The sequence below is a fragment of the Salvia miltiorrhiza genome, unplaced genomic scaffold, assembly GCF_028751815.1.
Source record: "Salvia miltiorrhiza cultivar Shanhuang (shh) unplaced genomic scaffold, IMPLAD_Smil_shh original_scaffold_180_2, whole genome shotgun sequence".
Taxonomy (NCBI): domain Eukaryota; kingdom Viridiplantae; phylum Streptophyta; class Magnoliopsida; order Lamiales; family Lamiaceae; genus Salvia; species Salvia miltiorrhiza.
In genome coordinates, this window is record NW_026651494.1 from 103,812 (window position 1) to 124,137 (window position 20,326).

Consider the following 20,326-nt stretch of genomic DNA (forward strand, 5'->3'; position numbering starts at 1 on the left):
ACTTGTTCTGCTACTAATGACCTTCTTAGGTCCTTGGATCTGCTTCCACTGAAGCTGTAGAACCCATTTTATTTAATCTTTCAGTTAGGTTACGTAATCTTCAAGTAAGTTTATCAATACTCCTGCATCATAGTTTTCTGAGGTCTAGATTTGGTGAGAACTGTTGGTTGCCTCTAGTAAGTTTTTCAATACTTTTCCCTTTTGGCTTGCAATAGGTATGCATGAATGCAAAGATTCGAGCTAATGCATTTGCAGCATTTGGGGCAATAAGCACGTATGGTATTGGGCCACAACGTGATGCTTTTCGTGAGCAGGTATGTTATTTTGCTTACTTGATACTCCCTCCGTCCCGTAAGAAAGTATCACATATGGGATGACACGGGTTTTAAGAAAAGGTTGGTAGATAATGTGTTGAGTGGAAATGAGTGGTTGTAGTTGAATTGATTGTGGGGTTATGTATAAATGAGTGGTTGTGGTGAAAAAGAGAAAGTTGGGGCATGTCCCAAATTGGAAGTGATACTTGCTTATGGGTTGAAAATGGAAAATGTGATACTTTCTTATGGGACGGAGGGAGCATTTGGAAAGATTGATTTTTACCAAAGGTGACATTTCAATAATACACTCATTATTCTAAAAACATAAAAAGTAAAAAAAATAATACAGTCATTATGTTTTAAGGATCATGTAATCGGGTTTTCAACAACTAAATGACACAGGGTTTGAGTAGGTGTATTCATAAATAAAACCACTCTTTTCCATATTCCAGATAATAGTCTAGTAGATATAGAGTTTGCAGAATATTCCCACTTAAGCTGTCCCACTAATGTGGTAGTTGCCAATTGCAAGTTCTTTCCTGCAGTGGTAGCTTTTACTACAGTATATTTTTCTAGGCGTATGTCCAGCTTTTGAGCTCTATGTGGTGCAAAAGTGAATATTTTGCTACAGTATTAGTTTTCTAGGTATATATTTGTACTTTGCAATGATTTCCAAGATTTTAAAATTTGATTCATCTTATGTTATTAGATTCTTGCTGCCTTTCCGCGCTTGGTCTTGCATCTGCATGATGATGATCTTGGCGTGCGACGAGCTTGCCGGGTAGAGAATTCTTCAGAGAATCTCATCTTCAGTGCCTTCAACAAGATATTATGGGTTTTTCCGTAGGTTTCTAATGATTTGTTGATTTTGTAATTTACTTTTTTATCTGTCAGAACACATTCAAGCGCATTGCTCCTTTGCTGGAACTTGATAGTATGGTTGCTCTTGCCAACACACATAGGTTTAGCTCCGATCATAGGTATGTATTAACAGATCCCAACCTGAGCTTTATTTGATTGCTTTTTTATGAACTCACTTTTCTCCTTTTGTTCTACAAAATCTTCCTCAGAGGTGACTATGAAGACTTTCTTAGAGATATTGCAAGGCTATTCACTCAACGTATGTCTTCCAGGATTGATACTTACATGGCATCACTAATACAGGTATGCATTTGCTAACGAGATACTCTTTTACATAATTGTGAACTATTTACATGGTTTTCATCCATGTCACTAATTTCTATGTAGTGCGTCACAATATAGAGTTATTGAAAAGCATGATATTCTAAGTTAGTCGGGTTGTATATGTGCAGGCTTTTGAGGCACCATGGCCAGTAATTCAAGCAAATGCCATTTATTTGTGTAGTAGTATAATTGCTTTCTCAAGTGTTCAGCATATCTCCACCCTTTACTTAAGTCAGGTATTCATCTGCTGCACTACAATTCTTCTGTTAGTCCCATGAAATTTCAAAGTTACATATCGTCTTGGTTATAGGTTTTCGGCATGTTGATTGGGAAGATACATCGATCTTCAGATGCAATTGTGAGAGCAACAGGTTCTTTGGCCCTCGGTTTGCTACTAAAGTCAACCAATTCCTCTTGGAAATCCACTCGTCTAGATCCACCAGATTCGCTCCTTGTAGGACGCGAAACGGAATCTTCTCGGAGGTCATGAAGCACAGATGCAAGAAGACTGCAGATTTGTTGATCTCTCGACCATGTAGGATTCACACATGATGAAGGTAAGATGACAACGGTCTAGTAAGAGATGTCGTGTGCCTACAGTGAAGATGGTTCTACTAAGTGCTTTCGGGTGGTGACAAAAGAGATGGTTTTTGAATCTCTTGAAATCGTTCAACTCAAGTGTGATTGTATATATACCGAGTGATTTGATTCATTTGTGTATATACGAGTGTATTTGTGTGTAACTTTTTGATGTATAGCAGTTGGGACTTAGGTAATATTTTCTTGCAGCTTAGTGACTCTGTTCTAATGCACTAGTTTGTCTAAGTTTTTGATCTTTAAATGGAAACACCTCACTGCACATATGTTGCAAAACTTCCCCCTTTTGACATTTTAGGAGTTTGGGATCTTTATATTATAATGCTTTAATTTATTTTTTATGCCAAATGTACAGCAATTATATTGATAATATTTTTTGTTTGGTGCCATGGTCAATCTAGTAATATACAACAATGAGTTACGAAAGTATACATAATTGCTTTATTGGAGCCATATATTTTTAACCTTTTTATTTTATTTTAAGGTATGTTTTTTTTTTTTTTTTTTTTTAATAAATAGTCTAAGAAATGTCCATAACATCCCACGATAGTCCATAATATATTAGTTACAAATTTAACAATGAATTTGGTTAGCAAAAGGCATGAAAACTAAGAATCTATACCCCTATTACAAAAGAGCCTTAATTTACAAAATTTGATTTGCCTAATAGATTTCTAATATGTATTTAATTTAAGGTCAGCTATGTAATTTAATATATCATACATATAATAAATCTAAAAATATATTATGGTTTATGTTTTATATTTTAATAATTATGATTTATTTAATAATTTTATTAGAAGTTTAATTTTGCTATAATCATCAGTTCTAAAATTAATTATGTAAAAGATGAAGCATAGCAAATAAACATGAATCTCATATCAATCTCTCTTTTTTTGTAGTATTTTTTTAAAGACAACAAAATTAATTTTTTATATTAAATTCTAATGAGTTTTTTCAATTTAATTTTTAAAAAATCTAATAATTGGTTCAAAATATATATTAAAATGATATTGTTACTACAAAATGAATAAAATATAAACTTACACTCATCATTATTAAACAAATTCTTCTTACGTGTGAATGCTAGTCATCTATGCTAATATCACTAAAAGGTTATTTGTACCTAAAAAGCATTTCTGGGGGTGGAAGTCTGAGTTAATGAAGATGCTCATATGTTAGCAACATGCACCAATCTGGATGCTCTAAGTTACCCATAGTAATATTAATTCCTATGATTGAAACTGATCAACTCATGTGAGTTTTAGAGTAAAATATAATGTTAATATTTATGTCCACTTTTAATATGACGTATGTCAGAAATGCCCACTTATTAAAAATACTTAGGATCTACTACTTTTGTCAATGTGTCTGATGGGAGATTGCATTATTTATCTATCTCATCAAAGTGAATATTTTTGTCATATATTATTAAAGGTGGGTAGAACTTTTCACCCTATACACCACTAAAAAGCCTTACTTGATTGAGATTTAAATAAATCATCCAACCCCACTACAAGAGGACCACACATAAATTGAGTGGAAGAGGATATGCATGGTCTGCCAAATGTTTGTATTTTGCCTCTTCTGCTTTACAATTAGCTCTATTTCAATTAATTATTATTTTCACCTAGTAGTTAACCCTTTGTTTTATTTTTAATTAAGGAATTACTTGGAAATCTTCTAGAAATATTCGGTTGAAATTATATACTCCATACATATCCCATATTTATGCATATATACCTTTATTTGTTTAGAATGTCTCTAAATTTACACACGCTCTATTTTTAAAAATTATTTCACATATAATTTTTACAATTTTATTTTTATAATTTATAGTATTATTTACTCACAATCTACATAATAATACCCTAAATGTGGAACCCTTTTTCTATTATCAATATTTCAAATAAATTATTATTGATATTCGTGTCATGATCAATTATGTATATTTATGGGAAGGGCCGGGTAATTAGCAAGAAAACTCAAATTAGTTCTTGTAATTAATGCGATCTGAGAGTTTGATAGTTTTTTTTTTTTTGAGGGAAAAGGCATATCATATAAATCAAACCAAATCAGAGTTTACAATATCAAGAAGCCAAACAGGAAAGTTTGACGTCCAACGTTTGCTCACCCTGAGAAACCACAGCAGAAGCAGCTAAAGCATGAGCCGCTCTATTTGCACTTCTTCGAGCATGACAAAACTCCAACACCACGTACTTGCGCGCATGCTCAAAGACCTCCCACAAATCATCACAGAGAGAATCAGACCCTCCCCTCTCATCCTGAAGCACATGGATAGCAAGTAGGGAGTCGGAGAAAAGAAAGACTGGACCAATATCCACGCTATGATGAGAGTTTGATAGTTAGTTATTTTTGTTGTGTGGCAACATTTTCCAAGGAATTTCGTCATTATGTTATTGTGTGGTTTAGGTTTATGTGGATCATAATCATCTCGAATCTCGATGGATGGAGATAGCTAATGTGACCGCTACACTTTAATTTTCCTTTATCTTTTCTCTATCTCCTTTCGAAAAAGAGATTTTATAGACCACGTCTCTATTTCCTCATTCAATTATGAAATTGACATTATTAATAATTACTCCCTCTGTTGTTCTTAAAAATTAATACCCAAAGAAGATGGTATGGGTAGGGATGGTAGTGGATCTTGGACCCGGTCCAGATCTGTGGATCTAAATCCATTTTTACGGATCTGGATCTCAATTTTTTGGACCCGACGAATTTGGATTTGGATCTGGATCTCAATTTTGAAAACGAATCTGGATCTGGATCTTAAAATTTTAGATCCGGATCCGGCCCAGATCCGACCCGTGGATCCGTTTTATTTTATATATATTTTTATATTTTATATTTAGTTTACTAATAATATTAACTAAATTAAAAATAATAAATAAATTATATTCAAAAGAATAAAAACTAAAAGTAATTAGATAAAAATATTTTGTGTTATATTTTTCATGATGGAAATTAGATGTTATTGATTTTGTGAATTTTTTTTAATTTAATTTAAAAATAATATATCCATGGATCTGGACCCGTGGACCCGCGGATCTGACGGATCTGGATCTGGATCCAAATTTTTCAGATCTATGGATCTGGATATGGTATATGAAAACGGATCTGGATCTGGTATTGGCCAGATCCGGCCCGTTGCCATCCCTAGGTATGGGTTTTTAAAAATTGAGATCCAAAAGAAATGGTACGAATTTTTAACAAAAATATGGTAATTATGTTTGAGTGGAGATTGAGTCTCACACATTTTCATAAATAGTGAAATGGAAAATTTATGAAGTCATTACCAAATAAGTAAATGTCATAATTTTCAGGGATATTCCGATATACTCCCTCCGTCCCATATGCTTAGGCTTGTTTTCCTTTTTTGAATGTCCCATTTATATAGGCTTGTTTCTATAAAAAGTTTGTCCACAATTTAATGCCACACTTTGGTGTGGGCACAGAGACTAAGAAAGCTGAAAAAGTTGATGTTGATGAAATATAAGGGTAGTTGACTAAAGTGATAAAGGTGTTGTGAGTGGGTCCACTAGTGATAAAGTGTAGTAAATATAGAATATAAAAATGATAAAAATGTTTTAAGGTGGGTCCATTAGTGACAAAGGGTAGTAAATATAAGAAAAGAAGAAGAGTAAAAAAGTACAAAAAGCAAAATAGGGCTTTAATTTGTGGACAAAAATTTAAGAGCAAGTAGGGCTTTAAATTGTGGACGGAGGGAGTAATGTTTTTTTACTCATTTATTATTATATTCCTATTTAATTCTTTAATTTTCTCCCACTTTAATACATCTTTAAATAATAAATATGGGCATACTAGGAAATTTACTTATATATTTTCATTTTCAATTATTTTTTTTAATCTTTGTAAAAATTTCAATCAGCTTATCCATATGGGACGAAGAAAGTAATAATAAAGTCCTAATTTTTAGGGACGGACGAAGTAGATTGCTTTCCATGCTAAAGGGGTATGAGAAATTCTAATTTCCTTTGGAATAAATAAATCAAGTCGATTATTTCCTCCAAAGGTCAAGCTGCCCAACATAGAGTTTGATATAGAAACCTTAGCTCGTGGATTGATATAAACATGATCAATATAGAGTTTGGCTTAATTGAAAGTCGGGTGAAAATTATAATTTTTTTTAGAATTTATATATTTTTTAGTCATAATTTCTATGAGCAATCATATAAAGTAAACGATATTAATATATAATGTTTACTTAGAGCATCCACAATGAGGCTACATGATAGCTTATATGATAGCCTACTTGATGAGGGTGGATCACATTGAGTAAGGAGGCCGCATTGGGGTTACATGATAACCTACATGATTTTTTTAGTTTTGTTTTTTATGCTTTTCATTTTAATTTAATTGTTCAAATTTAAATAACACATTTGACTAATAATTAAAATTGCATTAAAATAAAAATCTTAAAAATTACAAAAAAAAAAGACATAATTTAATCTCAAACTTCGATTTTTTTTTTCTTCGGCGCGTGTAGAACACGCGTCGAAATTTGGGGCTATTGTGTATACACGATCTATCGTGTAATACACGAGTAAAGCTAGGCTGCAACGCCTTACACGATTAGGCTGGATCGTGTAAGGCGTTACCAATGCTCTTAATGATAATTATATAGCATTTATGACAAACTTAGAGGTGTGTTGACAGTTGAGGGCGTTACAATCGAAGCAGCATTTGAGGATATCACACAATTCCAAACAGAATTTTCGAGCTAATGCTCATGTAAGCACTTACGTAAATTAACAGCGAAATTGTAAATATTTTTGTCCATATACTCTGAGGCAAAGTTTTGTTTGTCTTTCATCATTCACATTTATGCTTTTCTGAGCAAATATTTCTCCACCACTTGTGCTCAAGATCACCTTGCTACATGTTTAGAAGATTCGATTTTCATCGAAGAAGTTCCAAATAATTTTAGTGGCAGTTTCCTGTCAGACAATTTTCATATTTTAATTATTACCATCGATCATACCATATCATATCCTACTTAAATTTATCACCAATGTCATATATATATAATACAATACCGTATTATCTATTGCTGTATTTACAGTAGTTCGACATAATTAAGTTTTTTGGTATAATATTATTATATCAATTCATAAGATCGAGCAAAAATAAATTTTCGATCACATAAACATGTTATATATTCTCTTTCTCTTTCACTCTAACTATTTTCTCTCATCTTATCATCATATACTTATAAAATGAATGAAACAGAACCACTATTTGTACTAATCATGACTATAATTATATTTAAAAATAAATATAACCATCATAAATTAACAAATTTCATCACATAACTAACTTCATCAACAAACTCGCGTCAGCTAACAACTCTTTATCAGCTCACTGAGCTCCATACATCGCCTAACTGTTTGTCGTGAACAAACCCTATCAACTTACTAACTTTACTGATATTATTAAATTGACTAAATTTGCTGTCACACTGTGAAATCCCACCTACGTCCTCACAATTCGAAAGATGCACCCACTCTAACCCAACAAATAAACAATAATGTGAACATGTAATAAAATATCCATTTTCATTTGACTAAAGCATACCTCACCCATATCCCATATATTTTGCCTCTTCTCAACATCTATCCATACACATAGTGGGAGGGAAATAAATATTTTTAGAATATCAAATTTAAAAGAAAAAAACCGAAATTAAAGAAAACCATGTCCATGGCTTCCGAATCCGACTCTCCAAACTTCATATTGGTCCCATTAATGTCGCCGGGTCACATAATCCCCATGATTCAATTGGCCAAACTTGTAGCCAAACGCGGCGTCCACGTCTCCATCGTCGTCACTCACCTCGACGCCTCCCGCTTCAGCTCAACTATCGCCGCCTCCGGCCTCCCGATCCGCCTCCTCAAAGTCCGCTTCCCCTGCGACGAGGCCGGCCTCCCGCCCGGCTGCGAGAGCGCCGACCTCCTCCCGTCCTTCACCCTTCTCCCCAACTTCTTAAACGCCACCAAGCTGCTGCAGAAACCCGTCGAAGCCGTGCTGCAACGCCTCTCGCCTCCTCCCACCTGCATCCTCTCCGACAAGAACCTCATGTGGACCGTCCAAACGTGCGACGCTTTGAAGATTCCGAGGTTAGTCTTCGACGGCATGAGCTGCTTCACTCAACTAGTCACTCACCATCTCTACACCTCCAAGATATACCAAACACCCGATCCCACGCAGCTTTTCCACGTCCCCAATTTCCCGGATAAGATCGAGTTCAGCCGATCCCAGCTGCCGGCATTGTTCAATCCCGGCCCCAGCGACGACAAGGGCCACCGCGAGCGCGTGAGGGAGACGGAGCTTCTATCTTACGGCATGGTCGTCAACACCTTCCACGAGCTCGAACATCGCTACATCGATGAGTTTCGCAAGCTGGGAAGAGGAAGGATTTGGTGCATCGGGCCGTTATCGTTGTCGTTATCCCTCTGCAACGAAGAGGATCACGACGATGCCGTGTCCGATCACGACTGCTTGAAATGGCTGGATGATAAGAAGCCCGGGAGCGTCGTCTACGCCTGCCTCGGCAGCCTCAGCCGCCTCTCCGCCGCCCAGTTCGCGGAGCTCGCCCTAGGGTTGGAGGATTCGGGCCGTGAGTTTCTGTTGGTTCTGAAAGAAAATCCGGAGATGGAGAGATGGATCAGCGGCGACGGGATCGAGGAGAGGGTAAAGGGGAGAGGGTTTTTGCTGCGGGGGTGGGCGCCCCAGATGGCCATCCTGGGGCACCCCGCGGTGGGGGCGTTCCTGACGCACTGTGGATGGAACTCGACTCTCGAGGGGATCTCGGCGGGGGTGCCGATGGTGACGTGGCCGATCTTCGCGGAGCAGTTCATGAATGAGAAAGTGGTGGTGGAGGTGCACGAGATTGGCGTGAGCGTGGGGGCGAGAAGGGTGGTGCATCTGGGGGAGGAGGAGGAGGAGAAGGTTGAGGATATGGTGAGGAGGGAGGGGATCAGAGAGGCTGTTGAGAGGGTGATGGATGAGAGAGTGGAGGGAAGTGAGAGAAGGAAGAGGGCGCGGGAGCTGGGAGAAAGGGCTAGGAGGTCGGTCAAGGAAGGAGGATCTTCTTATCAAAATATTACAACCCTAATTCAGGATATTACGGATTTCATCTACAAGAATTAATCATCCGACAAGCTAGCGTTCCACAAGTGAATTCCTATCTCCCACTATATATTACTCTCAATTTATTATAAATTTTAATTTTATTTAATTTTAATTTATTATGCTTTAATATGATGAAAAGATACTCCATTAGTGCTTCCACGGATTTTTTTTTTAAAAATATACTATTATTTATTTGTTGAGGGGAGAAGGAATACGACTTTTAAGAAAAAGTGATTTGTTTGTTAAGGAAATAATTACTAAAAATGAGTAGGACACGAATTGATGGACAGACCAAAATATCAAATTAGAACACGAATTGGAGGACATAGGAAGTAATTAGTAAGGGTTCACTCATCCAATTAGAGTTTGTAATTATTTTTTTATATTTATTTAAATTAATAATGAATTATTTTGGTTAATTAATTCAAAGTTATTATATATAGTATTTCTTTTTTAATAAAATTAATAATAAACAAAAAAAATAATTATTAAAATAATTATAATGTTAAATTACATGACGAGTGGAAAAAAAATAAAAAATTTAATATTTCATAAATCATAATATTTTTATCCTATTTTCATATATATTATGAAACTTCTGCATGATAGTAATATTTATAAATACATCTTTTTTCAATATAAAATACTACTCCCTCCGTCCCAAACGAAATGTCCTGTTTTCCTTTTTGGGCTGTTCCAAACGAAATGTCATGTTTCCTTTTTTGGCAATACACTCTCTCTCTACACTTAATATTTAAATAATTTCCACCAACCCACTTTATCTACTTTATACACATTTCTTAATCTACGTGCCGAAAAGAAATAGGCCATTTCGTTTGGGACGGGGGAGTACTACACAATTATTTAGAAAATTATCTCATTCGATTGCGTCTCACGGTTGTGGGCGTCAACTTACAATTAAAGTAGCATTTGCGGATCACTTAATTCCAAACAGAATTTTCGAACCAATGCTCATGTAAGCACTTACGTAAATTAACAGAGAAATTGTAAATATTTTTGTCCATATACTCAGCGGCAATTAAAGTTATGTTTGTCTTTCATCATTCACATTTATGCTTATCTGAGCAAATATTTCTCCACCACATCTTTAGAAGATTCGATATTCATCGAAAAAGTTCAAAGTAATTTTAGGGGCATGCAGTGCCATGTCAGACAATTTTCATACTTGAAATTATCACCATCGATCATACCATACCATAGTTAATGCCATATATCATATCCTACTTAAATTTAAATTTATCACCAATATTGTCATTATACGACACCGTATATCTGTTGCTGTATCTACAGTAGTTTAACATAAGCTTTTTGGTATAATATCAACTAGATCTATATTACTTTAACTTAATTATTTGTTCAAATTTATTCTTCAGTTGACACTACAAAAAAATCGTAGATTACCGACGGCGAAATGCCGTCGGTAACAAAAGACGGCCGCCGGTAAATAGTGTTACCGGCGGCGTTACCGGCGGCAACTCGCCGTCGCTAAACGGTTCGTCGGCAACTCCATTACCGACGGCGATCGGCCGCCGCCGGCAATTAACGGCGGCTTCGCCGCCGGTATTTCCGCCGTTGAACGGCGGGAGAGTTGCCGGAAAATTACCGACGGCAAATGCCGTCGCTAATTAGCGGCGGCGCCACCGCCGTCGGTAATTTCCACCGGAGCGCCACCGCCGGAGTTGGTCAAGATATTACCGAGGGCAAAATGCCGTCGGTAATTACCGACGGCAATATGCCGTTACCGACGGCATTTTGCCCTAGGTAATATTTTTTTATTTTATTTTTTTTTATTTTTATTTATTTTTTTTATTTATTTATTTTATTTATTTATTTTATCGTATATCCACAATTTATTTTCGTATTTATACAGTATTGCATAATTTATACGAACTTCCCAGTAGGTCACCCATCTTAGTTGTGCTCTAAGTCAAGCACGCTTAACCTTGAAGTTCTTTTCGAATGATCACCAGTACAGAACACTCGTATTATTGATATATATAGTATCTATTAATTCATTTAAAGTCTACTTCAATATACAATATCATATATATTCATAACCTTAGTATATGTCGAGATAATATCCAAAAAATATTGTTAATTACGGATTGGGCTCGTTTCCGTTCTTATTTTTATATCAGAAAAATATTTATTTATTAATTTATTATTAATTTTCATTTTTTTTTTTTTTTTTCAATCTAGTTTATACACCATAAGTATTTTATCAATCTAGTAAGAATCTTGAATTCTTACTAGAAATATTATCTTAGATTAGTGATGAGTGAATCACTAATCAAATTAACATTTTTAAGTTATAATTATAAGTTTCTTACTAAGAATCTTCAATTCTTAATAATAATATTAGATTATTATTAGATTAATAATAATATTAGTAATAATATTATATTAGTGATGAGTGATGAGTGAATCACTAATCAAATTAACATTCTTAATTTATAATTATAAGATTCTCACTAAGAATCTTGAATTCTTAGTAATAATCTTGGATTAGTGATGATTGATGAGAAAATCACTAAGGTAATTAACATTCTTAAGTTATAATTATAAGATTCTTACTAAGAATCTTGAATTCTTAGTAATAATATTAGATTAGTGATGAGTGATGAGTGAATCACTAATCAAATTAACATTATTAAGTTATAATTATAAGATTCTCACTAAGAATCTTGAATTCTTAGTGATTGATGAGTGAATCACTAATCAAATTAACCTTCTTAAGTTATAATTATAAGATTCTCACTAAGAATCTTGAATTCTTAGTAATAATTTTGGATTAGTAATGATTGATGAGAAAATCATTAAGGTAATTAACATTCTTAAGTTATAATTGTAAGATTCTTACTAAGAATCTTGAATTCTTAGTAATAATAATAGATTAGTGATGAGTGATGAGTGAATCACTAATCAAATTAACATTCTTAAGTTATAATTATAAGATTCTCACTAAGAATGTTGAATTCTTAGTGATTGATGAGTGAATCACTAATCAAATTAACCTTCTTAAGTTATAATTATAAGATTCTCACTAAGAATCTTGAATTCTTAGTAATAATTTTGGATTAGTGATGATTGATGAGAAAATCACTAAGGTAATTAACATTCTTAAGTTATAATTATAAGATTCTTACTAAGAATCTTGAATTCTTAGTAATAATATTAGATTAGTGATGAGTGATGAGTGAATCACTAATCAAATTAACATTCTTAAGTTATAATTATAAGATTCTCACTAAGAATCTTGAATTCTTAGTGATTGATGAGTGAATCACTAATCAAATTAACCTTCTTAAGTTATAATTATAAGATTCTCACTAAGAATCTTGAATTCTTAGTAATAATTTTGGATTAGTGATGATTGATGAGAAAATCAGTAAGGTAATTAACATTCTTAAGTTATAATTGTAAGATTCTTACTAAGAATCTTGAATTCTTAGTAATAATAATAGATTAGTGATGAGTGATGAGTGAATCACTAATCAAATTAACATTCTTAAGTTATAATTATAAGATTCTCACTAAGAATGTTGAATTCTTAGTGATTGATGAGTGAATCACTAATCAAATTAACCTTCTTAAGTTATAATTATAAGATTCTCACTAAGAATCTTGAATTCTCAGTAATAATCTTGGATTAGTGATGATTGATGAGTAAATCACTAAGGTAATTAACATTCTTAAGTTATAATTATAAGATTCTTACTAAGAATCTTGAATTCTTAGTAATAATCAATGTTTAAATTTTCACTTGTATTTCAATATATATTTAATTTTAATGTTTTTGTATTATTATCTTTGATCAATTTATTAGATGATAATTGAAAAAAAATAAAAAAAAAATAAAAAAATAAAAAAAATAAAAAAAAATAAAAAAAATAAAAAAAATAAAAATAAATAAAATTAATTACCGAGGGCATTTGCCGTCGGTAATTGGAATTTGCCGTCGGTAATTACCGACGGCAAAATGCCGTCGGTAATTTTGGCCGGACGGCGGTGGTGCTATCGCCGGATGGCACCGGCGGTGGTCATTAGCGGCGGCATTTTGCCCTCGGTAATTACCGACGGCAATTGCCGTCGGTAATAAAATAATATATATTTATATTAATATATATTTAAATTAGCGGCGGCGTAACCGCCGCTAATTAGCGGCGGCCGTTTTGCCGTCGGTAATTCGCCGGTAATAGTCAAAAGGCGGGTCGCCGTTTTTGCCGCCGCCGTGCCGCCGTTACCTACCGACGGCAAAATAGCCGCCGGTAATTTTCGCCGGTAAATACGCGTTTTTTTGTAGTGTGAGTCTCAATTGATATTAATTACTCTAATGGTTGTCATATATTATTATAAATTGATTCGTGGATTGAGTCTCAATTGAACTTCACAATACAAACACATTGATAAATCTACTCTTAAACTATATCATTACTAAAAGTGTTTCGAATTTGATTGCAGCAACAACCAACACTCAAGATTTACTCACAGAAAATCTCACCAAAATGCAAGCAAGAAAACTGTAAACAAGAGACAGAATTAATAGTCAGAGATTTACTTGGTTTGGCTTTCGCCTAACAGAAGAAATTTCATTATCATTCGAACGAGAATAAGCTCTCAATTAAAGAGACCTGCCATTCTTTTTCTCTTTCACTCTATTTTCTCTCAGCTTCTCATCATACCAAAATGAATGAAACAGAAAGATTACTTAGCTTGTACAAATCATGACTAACTTCATCAGTGCATCGACTTACAAACTTTACTGATCTTATTAATCGACTAAATTTGCCGGCACACCTCACAAAAAGATCGTCTCAATTCGAAAAATGCAACCACTTCTAACCCAAACTATAAATACATTCACAACAAACAAATAATAATGTGAACATCTATCTATACATGTAATAAAATATCCATTTTCATTTGAATAAATTAAAGCATGCCTTAGCCATATCCCATTTTGCCTCTTCTGAACATCTATCTACACATACAGAGGGAGCGAAATAAACATTTCAAAGTATCAAATTAGAAAGAAAAAAGGAAAAGGATAAGAAGAAAAAGGAAAAACAGGGCCATGGCTTCTGAATCCCAGCCTCCAAACTTCGTGTTGCTCCCATTAATGTCGCCGGGTCACATTATTCCCATGATTCACTTGGCCAAACTTGTAGCCAAACGCGGCGTCCACGTCTCCATCGTCGTCACCCACCTCGACGCCTCGCGCTTCAGCTCAAGGATCGCCGCCTCCGGCCACCCGATCCGCCTCCTCAAAGTCCGGTTCCCCTGCGACGAGGCCGGCCTCCCGCCCGGCTGCGAGAGCGCCGACCTCCTCCCGTCCTTCACCCTTCTCCCCAACTTCTTCACCGCCATCAACCTGCTGGAGAAACCCGTCGAAGCCATGCTGCAACGCCTCTCGCCTCCTCCCACCTGCATCCTCTCCGACAAGTACATCATTTGGACCGTCCAAACGTGCGACGCTTTGAAGATTCCGAGGTTAGTCTTCGACGGCATGAGCTGCTTCACTCAACTAGTCACTCACCATCTCTACACCTCCAAGATATACCAAACACCCGATCCCACGCAGCTTTTCTCGGTCCCCAATTTCCCGGATAAGATCGAGTTCAGCCGATCCCAGCTGCCCGGATTGTTCAATCCCGGCACTACCGACGTCAAGGGCTACCGCGAGCGCGTGAGGGAGGCGGAGGTCCTAGCTTACGGCATGGTCGTCAACACCTTCCACGAACTCGAGCATCGCTACGTCGATGAGTTCCGCAAGCTCGGAAGAGGAAGGATTTGGTGCATCGGGCCGTTATCGTTGTCGTTATCCCTCTGCAACGAAGAGGATCACGACGATGCCGTGTCCGATCACGACTGCTTGAAATGGCTGGATGATAAGAAGCCCGGGAGCGTCGTCTACGCCTGCCTAGGCAGCCTGAGCCGCATCTCCGCCGCACAGTTCGCGGAGCTCGCGCTAGGGTTGGAGGAATCGGGGCGTGAGTTTTTACTGGTTGTGAAAGTGAATCCGGAGGTGGAGAGATGGATCGGCGGCGACGGCATCGAGGAGAGGGTTAAGGGGAGAGGGTTTTTGCTGCGGGGGTGGGCGCCCCAGGTGGCCATCCTGGGGCACCCTGCGGTGGGGGCGTTCTTGACGCACTGTGGATGGAACTCGACTCTCGAGGGGATCTCGGCGGGGGTGCCGATGGTGACGTGGCCGATCTTCGCGGAGCAGTTCTTGAATGAGAAACTGGTGGTGGAGGTGCACGAGACGGGCGTGAGCGTTGGGGCGAGAAGGGTGGTGCATTTGGGGGAGGAGGAGAAGGCTGAGGATATGGTGAGGAGGGAGAGGATTAGAAAGGCTGTTGAGAGGGTGATGGATGAGAGAGAGGAGGGAAGTGAGAGAAGGAAGAGGGCGCGGGAGCTGGGAGAAAGGGCTAGGAGGTCGGTCAAGGAAGGAGGATCTTCTTATCAAAATATTACAACCCTAATTCAGGATATTGCGGATTTCATCAACAAGAATTAATCATCGGACAACCTAGCTAGCTTTCGGTTGATTTCTATCGGTTTTTACCGGAAAACTCTAGCTATCCAATCAAAACAATCGAATTGCTTGGAGTTTGATTGAAATTCATTGAAATCGAAAGCAGATTATGTATTTGAACTGGATTGCTCGAATATATATATTTTTTTAATTCCCTTTTTTTCTTTCATATTTATGTTAATAAAATCGATCATTTTTTTAGAGTAAATCGATAGTTATTAATAATATACATTAATTCGGGTTTTTAGATTGGAATACCAAATCAATTGAAAATAAAAAAAAATTGAATTTTTCAGTAAAAAATTAGAACAAGACCCGTCCAAGAATCGAATTAATAAATCGAACTATTTTAGTCGAAATATGTTCAATTAACAATTGTTTTCAAGATTTTTGTTCTGACTATGTTCAATAACTAAAATATATCCAGCCTAAACACTTGAAGATCTCGACAACATTCGAGTAATGTTCACGTGACAGCCGAATCAAATTATTTATTCAAAATTATTTAAATTGTGAAATCATTTAATATTTTACTATATTTCAAGTTCATAAATTATCTAGTCGCAGAACCGATCACCTACCCACCGTGGGCATGCATAACTTAGACTTATAAACTATGCTTTTAAAAATATGGAATATAATTTTATTTTCTCAAAGATTTTTAATTTTATTTGAACCATAAATATATATTTGTATAAACCTATTATTATATTGGGCCTTACTTTTATTAATGGGCTAACATTTTATTTACGTGTGGTTAACATATTAGCCACATGTGTCTCATTCAGGCAGAGACACATAATTCACAACTATCGTGTATAAGTCTATTTCATTTAAAGAGTTTACATTCTTTAAATTGTTTTCAGAATATATATATATATATATATATATATATATATATATATATATATATATATAAAGATTTTCATATAGTATTCATTTAAAATTCAAAGATAACACGGATATTACAGTTTATATAGACAATAAAATGTTTTTTTTAGGGGAATTAATATTGACAACAAAGTTAATTAGCAATATTGACACCGCACACTCGATTGTCATGTCATGCCTTGATTTCTAGATGTGTGTCTGATTCCACAAGAAATGTGCATCACTAGTTATCATACTTTATCAACTGCACTTTTCTGCCGAATTCTGTGCATAAAGCATCCTTGGGTATCTCCGCAATATCTCCTTTGGACATCACCAAAAACACAAAAACACTTGTGCCAACCACATTATTTCCAATCATATACTAATATAATACTCCACCACACCACAATTCCACTACAGCCCGTCTCGAGCTCATCAATGGCTCCCAAAACCGATCATCTCCACTTCCTCCTCATCCCGCTGATGTCGCAGAGCCACATCATCCCCTTGACCGACTTCGGGAAGCTGCTCGCGCAGCGCGGGGTCGTCGTCTCCATCATCACCACGCCGCGCAACTTCATCAGATACAGAGCGGCGATCGGCCACGCCGCCTGCACCGGCCTCCAAATCCAAATGATCCCCTTGGAATTCCCCGGCGAGGAGGCCGGTCTCCCCCAAGGCTGCGAGAACATGGACTCCCTAACCTCCATGGACCTCGCCACCGAATTCTTCACGGCGTGCGAGTTGCTCGAGGCTCCGCTGTTGAAGCTGATGGCCGAGCTGCGTCCGAGGCCGAGCTGCGTCATCTCCACCAACGCCCTGCCCTGGACGCAGCGAGTCGCCGACGGATTCAACATTCCGAGGTACATCTTCGAAACCATATCGTGTTTCACTCTCCTCTGCTCCCACGTCCTGTCCCTGGATCGGACTCAGGAGATGATCGCCGCGGCCGCCTCCGACCCGCGGCCGTTTCTGGTGCCGGAGATACCCCACAGGATCGAGTTCACCAAGGCACAACTGCCGCAGGCGAAGACCAAATCCCCCGACGGCGGCATTGAGACGATCATAGAGCAAATCAAACGAGCTCGAAGCTCCGCGAGAGGTACCGTGGTGAATAGCTTCGAGGAGATCGAGTCCGGATACGTTGAGGGTTACGCGAAGGTAGCACGAACGCTCTGGTGCATCGGCCCGGTTTCCGCGTGCAACAAGAAACCTGCCGAGATGCTCGATCGAGGCAACAAGGCCTCCATCGATGAGCGCCACTGCATGTCGTGGCTCGATTCGAAGGAGGCCGGGACGGTGATCTACGCGTGCTTCGGCAGCCTGTGCCGAATCTCGGCGGCACAGATCAAGGAGATCGGGTTAGGGCTGGAGGCGTCGGGTTCCCCCTTCGTTTGGATCATAAGAGATGCTTCTCTGACCGCGCAGGTCTTGGAGTGGTTGAATGATCTCGAGGAGGGAGTTGGAGAGAGGGGACTAATCATCCGCGGGTGGGCCCCGCAGGTGCTGATACTGTCGCACCCGTCGGTGGGAGGGTTTCTGACGCACTGTGGGTGGAACTCGACTCTGGAGGGGGTGAGCGCGGGCGTGCCCATGATCACGTGGCCCATGTTCGCGGAGCAGTTCTACAACGAGAAGTTCGTCGTGCAGGTGCTGAGGATCGGGGTGAGGGTCGGAGTGGAGGTAGGGTCGGGTAAGCTGGAGGATGACAAGAGGGCGTTTGTGAAGTGGGAGCGGGTGAAGGAGGCCGTTGAAAAGTTGATGGGCGGAGACGAGGAAGGAAGAGAGAGGCGGAGGAGAGCGAGAGAGATGGCGGGAAGGGCGAGAGAGGCGTTGGAAGAAGGAGGGTCTTCTTATAAGAATATCACGTTGTTGATTCAAGATGTGGAGCGGCAAGTGACGGAATTGCGAGATGGGATCATTAATTATTTGATGGAGGAGACTGTACCTGATTGTTGATTAAATTAATTTTGACCCTGTTTTATTTTGTTTCAAATGCTACTCACTCTTATCAGTGGTCGATCGTCATACCAAATCCACAGAAATTTCAAATATTAAGCAGCCACTCGATTTACGGTACATTTTATCAAAACGTGGCACGTGCTCGGTTTGTTTGACTATAGTTTGACTATAATTTATAAAGAAAGAGTGTGTTTGTTTTTTATCTATACTAATAGAAAAAGAGTATAATAAGGCAATCTAAGACACGACTTGTGGATGACCTATTTTACCCTTGTTGTATATTTATTATTATATTTATAAAATATAAATCTATTTTGATATACATTTATATGTCACCCAAATTTATAAAAAATACTTTATATCTATAGCTATTGATAAGGCTTATAAATAAATATATTCATCCAATAAATTATCTAATAAAAGTAATGAATTAATAGAATTTTTTAAATAATATATTATTAATTAAAATAACATTAATTACACGTGTACAAAGTACGTTCTTTCTGCATTTGGAGGGATAATATAATGAGGTATAAATTTATAACTTAAAGTGGGAATCACATTTTTTATATCTTTTTTATTTGAAGAATAATATATTTATCCACTCTTTATAAGGTGGTATAAATTTATACATTCCTTTCTTAGGTATAAAATTATCCGGTTTCCAAGGGATAAGGAGTTGTCCGAAAAATTATACAACCTACTCTAATTTTTTCATACATTAAAATAAACGAGATATAAAATAGTAAATGCAGCTTATCCCTGTCTTGTACCTCAAAGAAAGAAGTGCAACCGTGAAGGTAAAAGAAATGGGTTTATAAAGGAAGAAGTGCAAGTTTTCTGCAGAAGATAAATGATTTATCTAATACTCATGTTCATCAAAAGTGTGGCGTGGTTTAGTGGACACATTTTATATATAGTTGGCAAATATGTATAAAATAGAGAGAGTTTATTTATTAGGCAATAATAAATTATTTTTGAAATGAGTCTTTATAAACATTGAATCTGAATTAAGTTGAAAATATAAGGGTATGTGTGATAAAATAAAAATACTATGAACGGACTAAAACGACAAAAAGACCATATTTTTTGTGGACGAATGTAGTATAATATATATTAACAAATATCTGGCTTTTTGTAAAACATCTAAATTCTAAAATCATATGGATCGAAATAGTTATTATTAATAAAATATGTATTATATTATAGACAAATCAAAATGACAAAAATATCATATATTTTTTTTTGGACGTGAGTATTATATTAACAAATATCTACCTTTTTTTATAACTTCTAAATTCTAAAATCATATTAACAAAATATCTGAAAATCAATAAAGTTATATAATTATATTAAATTTTTGGCCCACGTGCCATACAAGGCCCAACATATAAAGAAAAATAACTGCAAGTATTTTATCCTGGCCCGATGCTTGAATTTAAATTCTTGACAACATAAATTTTATTTCTATGGCTCAATCTTTATTTCAAAGTTATTCTTTTAACTAAAGTCGTGACTAGATTGATCATAAGTTTGATATAAAACAATTTGGGTTAATTTGCTATAAATACGTACACTTTCGTCGATTTTGAATTAAGACACCACCTTCAAAACCTACTCGACAATACTCAAAACCTGCGTGAGATAGAGAAAATCGGATCGA

At 36.6% G+C, this 20,326-nt stretch overlaps 4 protein-coding genes across 5 annotated transcripts in view; all 4 read left to right on the forward strand.

Annotated features, from left to right (window-relative positions):
• The window catches only part of LOC131003214 (protein SHOOT GRAVITROPISM 6), a 31,809-nt gene extending 29,372 nt beyond the window's left edge, over nucleotides 1-2,437 (forward strand). For both annotated transcript variants that reach the window (XM_057929688.1, XM_057929689.1), the window contains 7 exons: nucleotides 30-104; nucleotides 216-314; nucleotides 1,024-1,095; nucleotides 1,209-1,294; nucleotides 1,385-1,478; nucleotides 1,628-1,735; nucleotides 1,810-2,437. In XM_057929688.1, coding sequence (XP_057785671.1) covers nucleotides 30-104; nucleotides 216-314; nucleotides 1,024-1,095; nucleotides 1,209-1,294; nucleotides 1,385-1,478; nucleotides 1,628-1,735; nucleotides 1,810-1,989 — 714 coding nt within the window. In that variant the 3' untranslated portion in view covers nucleotides 1,990-2,437. The remainder of the gene's footprint in view (nucleotides 1-29; nucleotides 105-215; nucleotides 315-1,023; nucleotides 1,096-1,208; nucleotides 1,295-1,384; nucleotides 1,479-1,627; nucleotides 1,736-1,809) is intronic.
• Nucleotides 2,438-7,363: 4,926 nt separating this feature from the next.
• On the forward strand, nucleotides 7,364-9,378 carry LOC131003212 (UDP-glycosyltransferase 73E1-like). Its single transcript, XM_057929685.1, has one exon. It carries the CDS (start codon nucleotides 7,836-7,838, stop codon nucleotides 9,288-9,290), a length of 1,455 nt encoding a protein of 484 aa, XP_057785668.1. The 5' UTR covers nucleotides 7,364-7,835; the 3' UTR covers nucleotides 9,291-9,378.
• Nucleotides 9,379-13,988: 4,610 nt separating this feature from the next.
• LOC131003213 (UDP-glycosyltransferase 73E1-like) lies at nucleotides 13,989-15,997 on the forward strand. Its single transcript, XM_057929687.1, has one exon. The coding sequence runs from the start codon at nucleotides 14,368-14,370 to the stop codon at nucleotides 15,808-15,810; it is 1,443 nt and encodes a 480-aa protein (XP_057785670.1). The 5' UTR covers nucleotides 13,989-14,367; the 3' UTR covers nucleotides 15,811-15,997.
• A 743-nt stretch (nucleotides 15,998-16,740) lies between these two features.
• On the forward strand, nucleotides 16,741-18,782 carry LOC131003229 (UDP-glycosyltransferase 73C3-like). Its single transcript, XM_057929706.1, has one exon. The coding sequence runs from the start codon at nucleotides 16,933-16,935 to the stop codon at nucleotides 18,658-18,660; it is 1,728 nt and encodes a 575-aa protein (XP_057785689.1). The 5' UTR covers nucleotides 16,741-16,932; the 3' UTR covers nucleotides 18,661-18,782.
• Nucleotides 18,783-20,326: the final 1,544 nt, after the last annotated feature.

Coding starts and splice junctions, on each gene's coding strand:
- LOC131003212 (XM_057929685.1), top strand. CDS start 7,836: ATGTCCATGGCTTCCGAATCCGACTCTCCAAACTTCATATTGGTCCCA.
- LOC131003213 (XM_057929687.1), top strand. CDS start 14,368: ATGGCTTCTGAATCCCAGCCTCCAAACTTCGTGTTGCTCCCATTAATG.
- LOC131003229 (XM_057929706.1), top strand. CDS start 16,933: ATGTGCATCACTAGTTATCATACTTTATCAACTGCACTTTTCTGCCGA.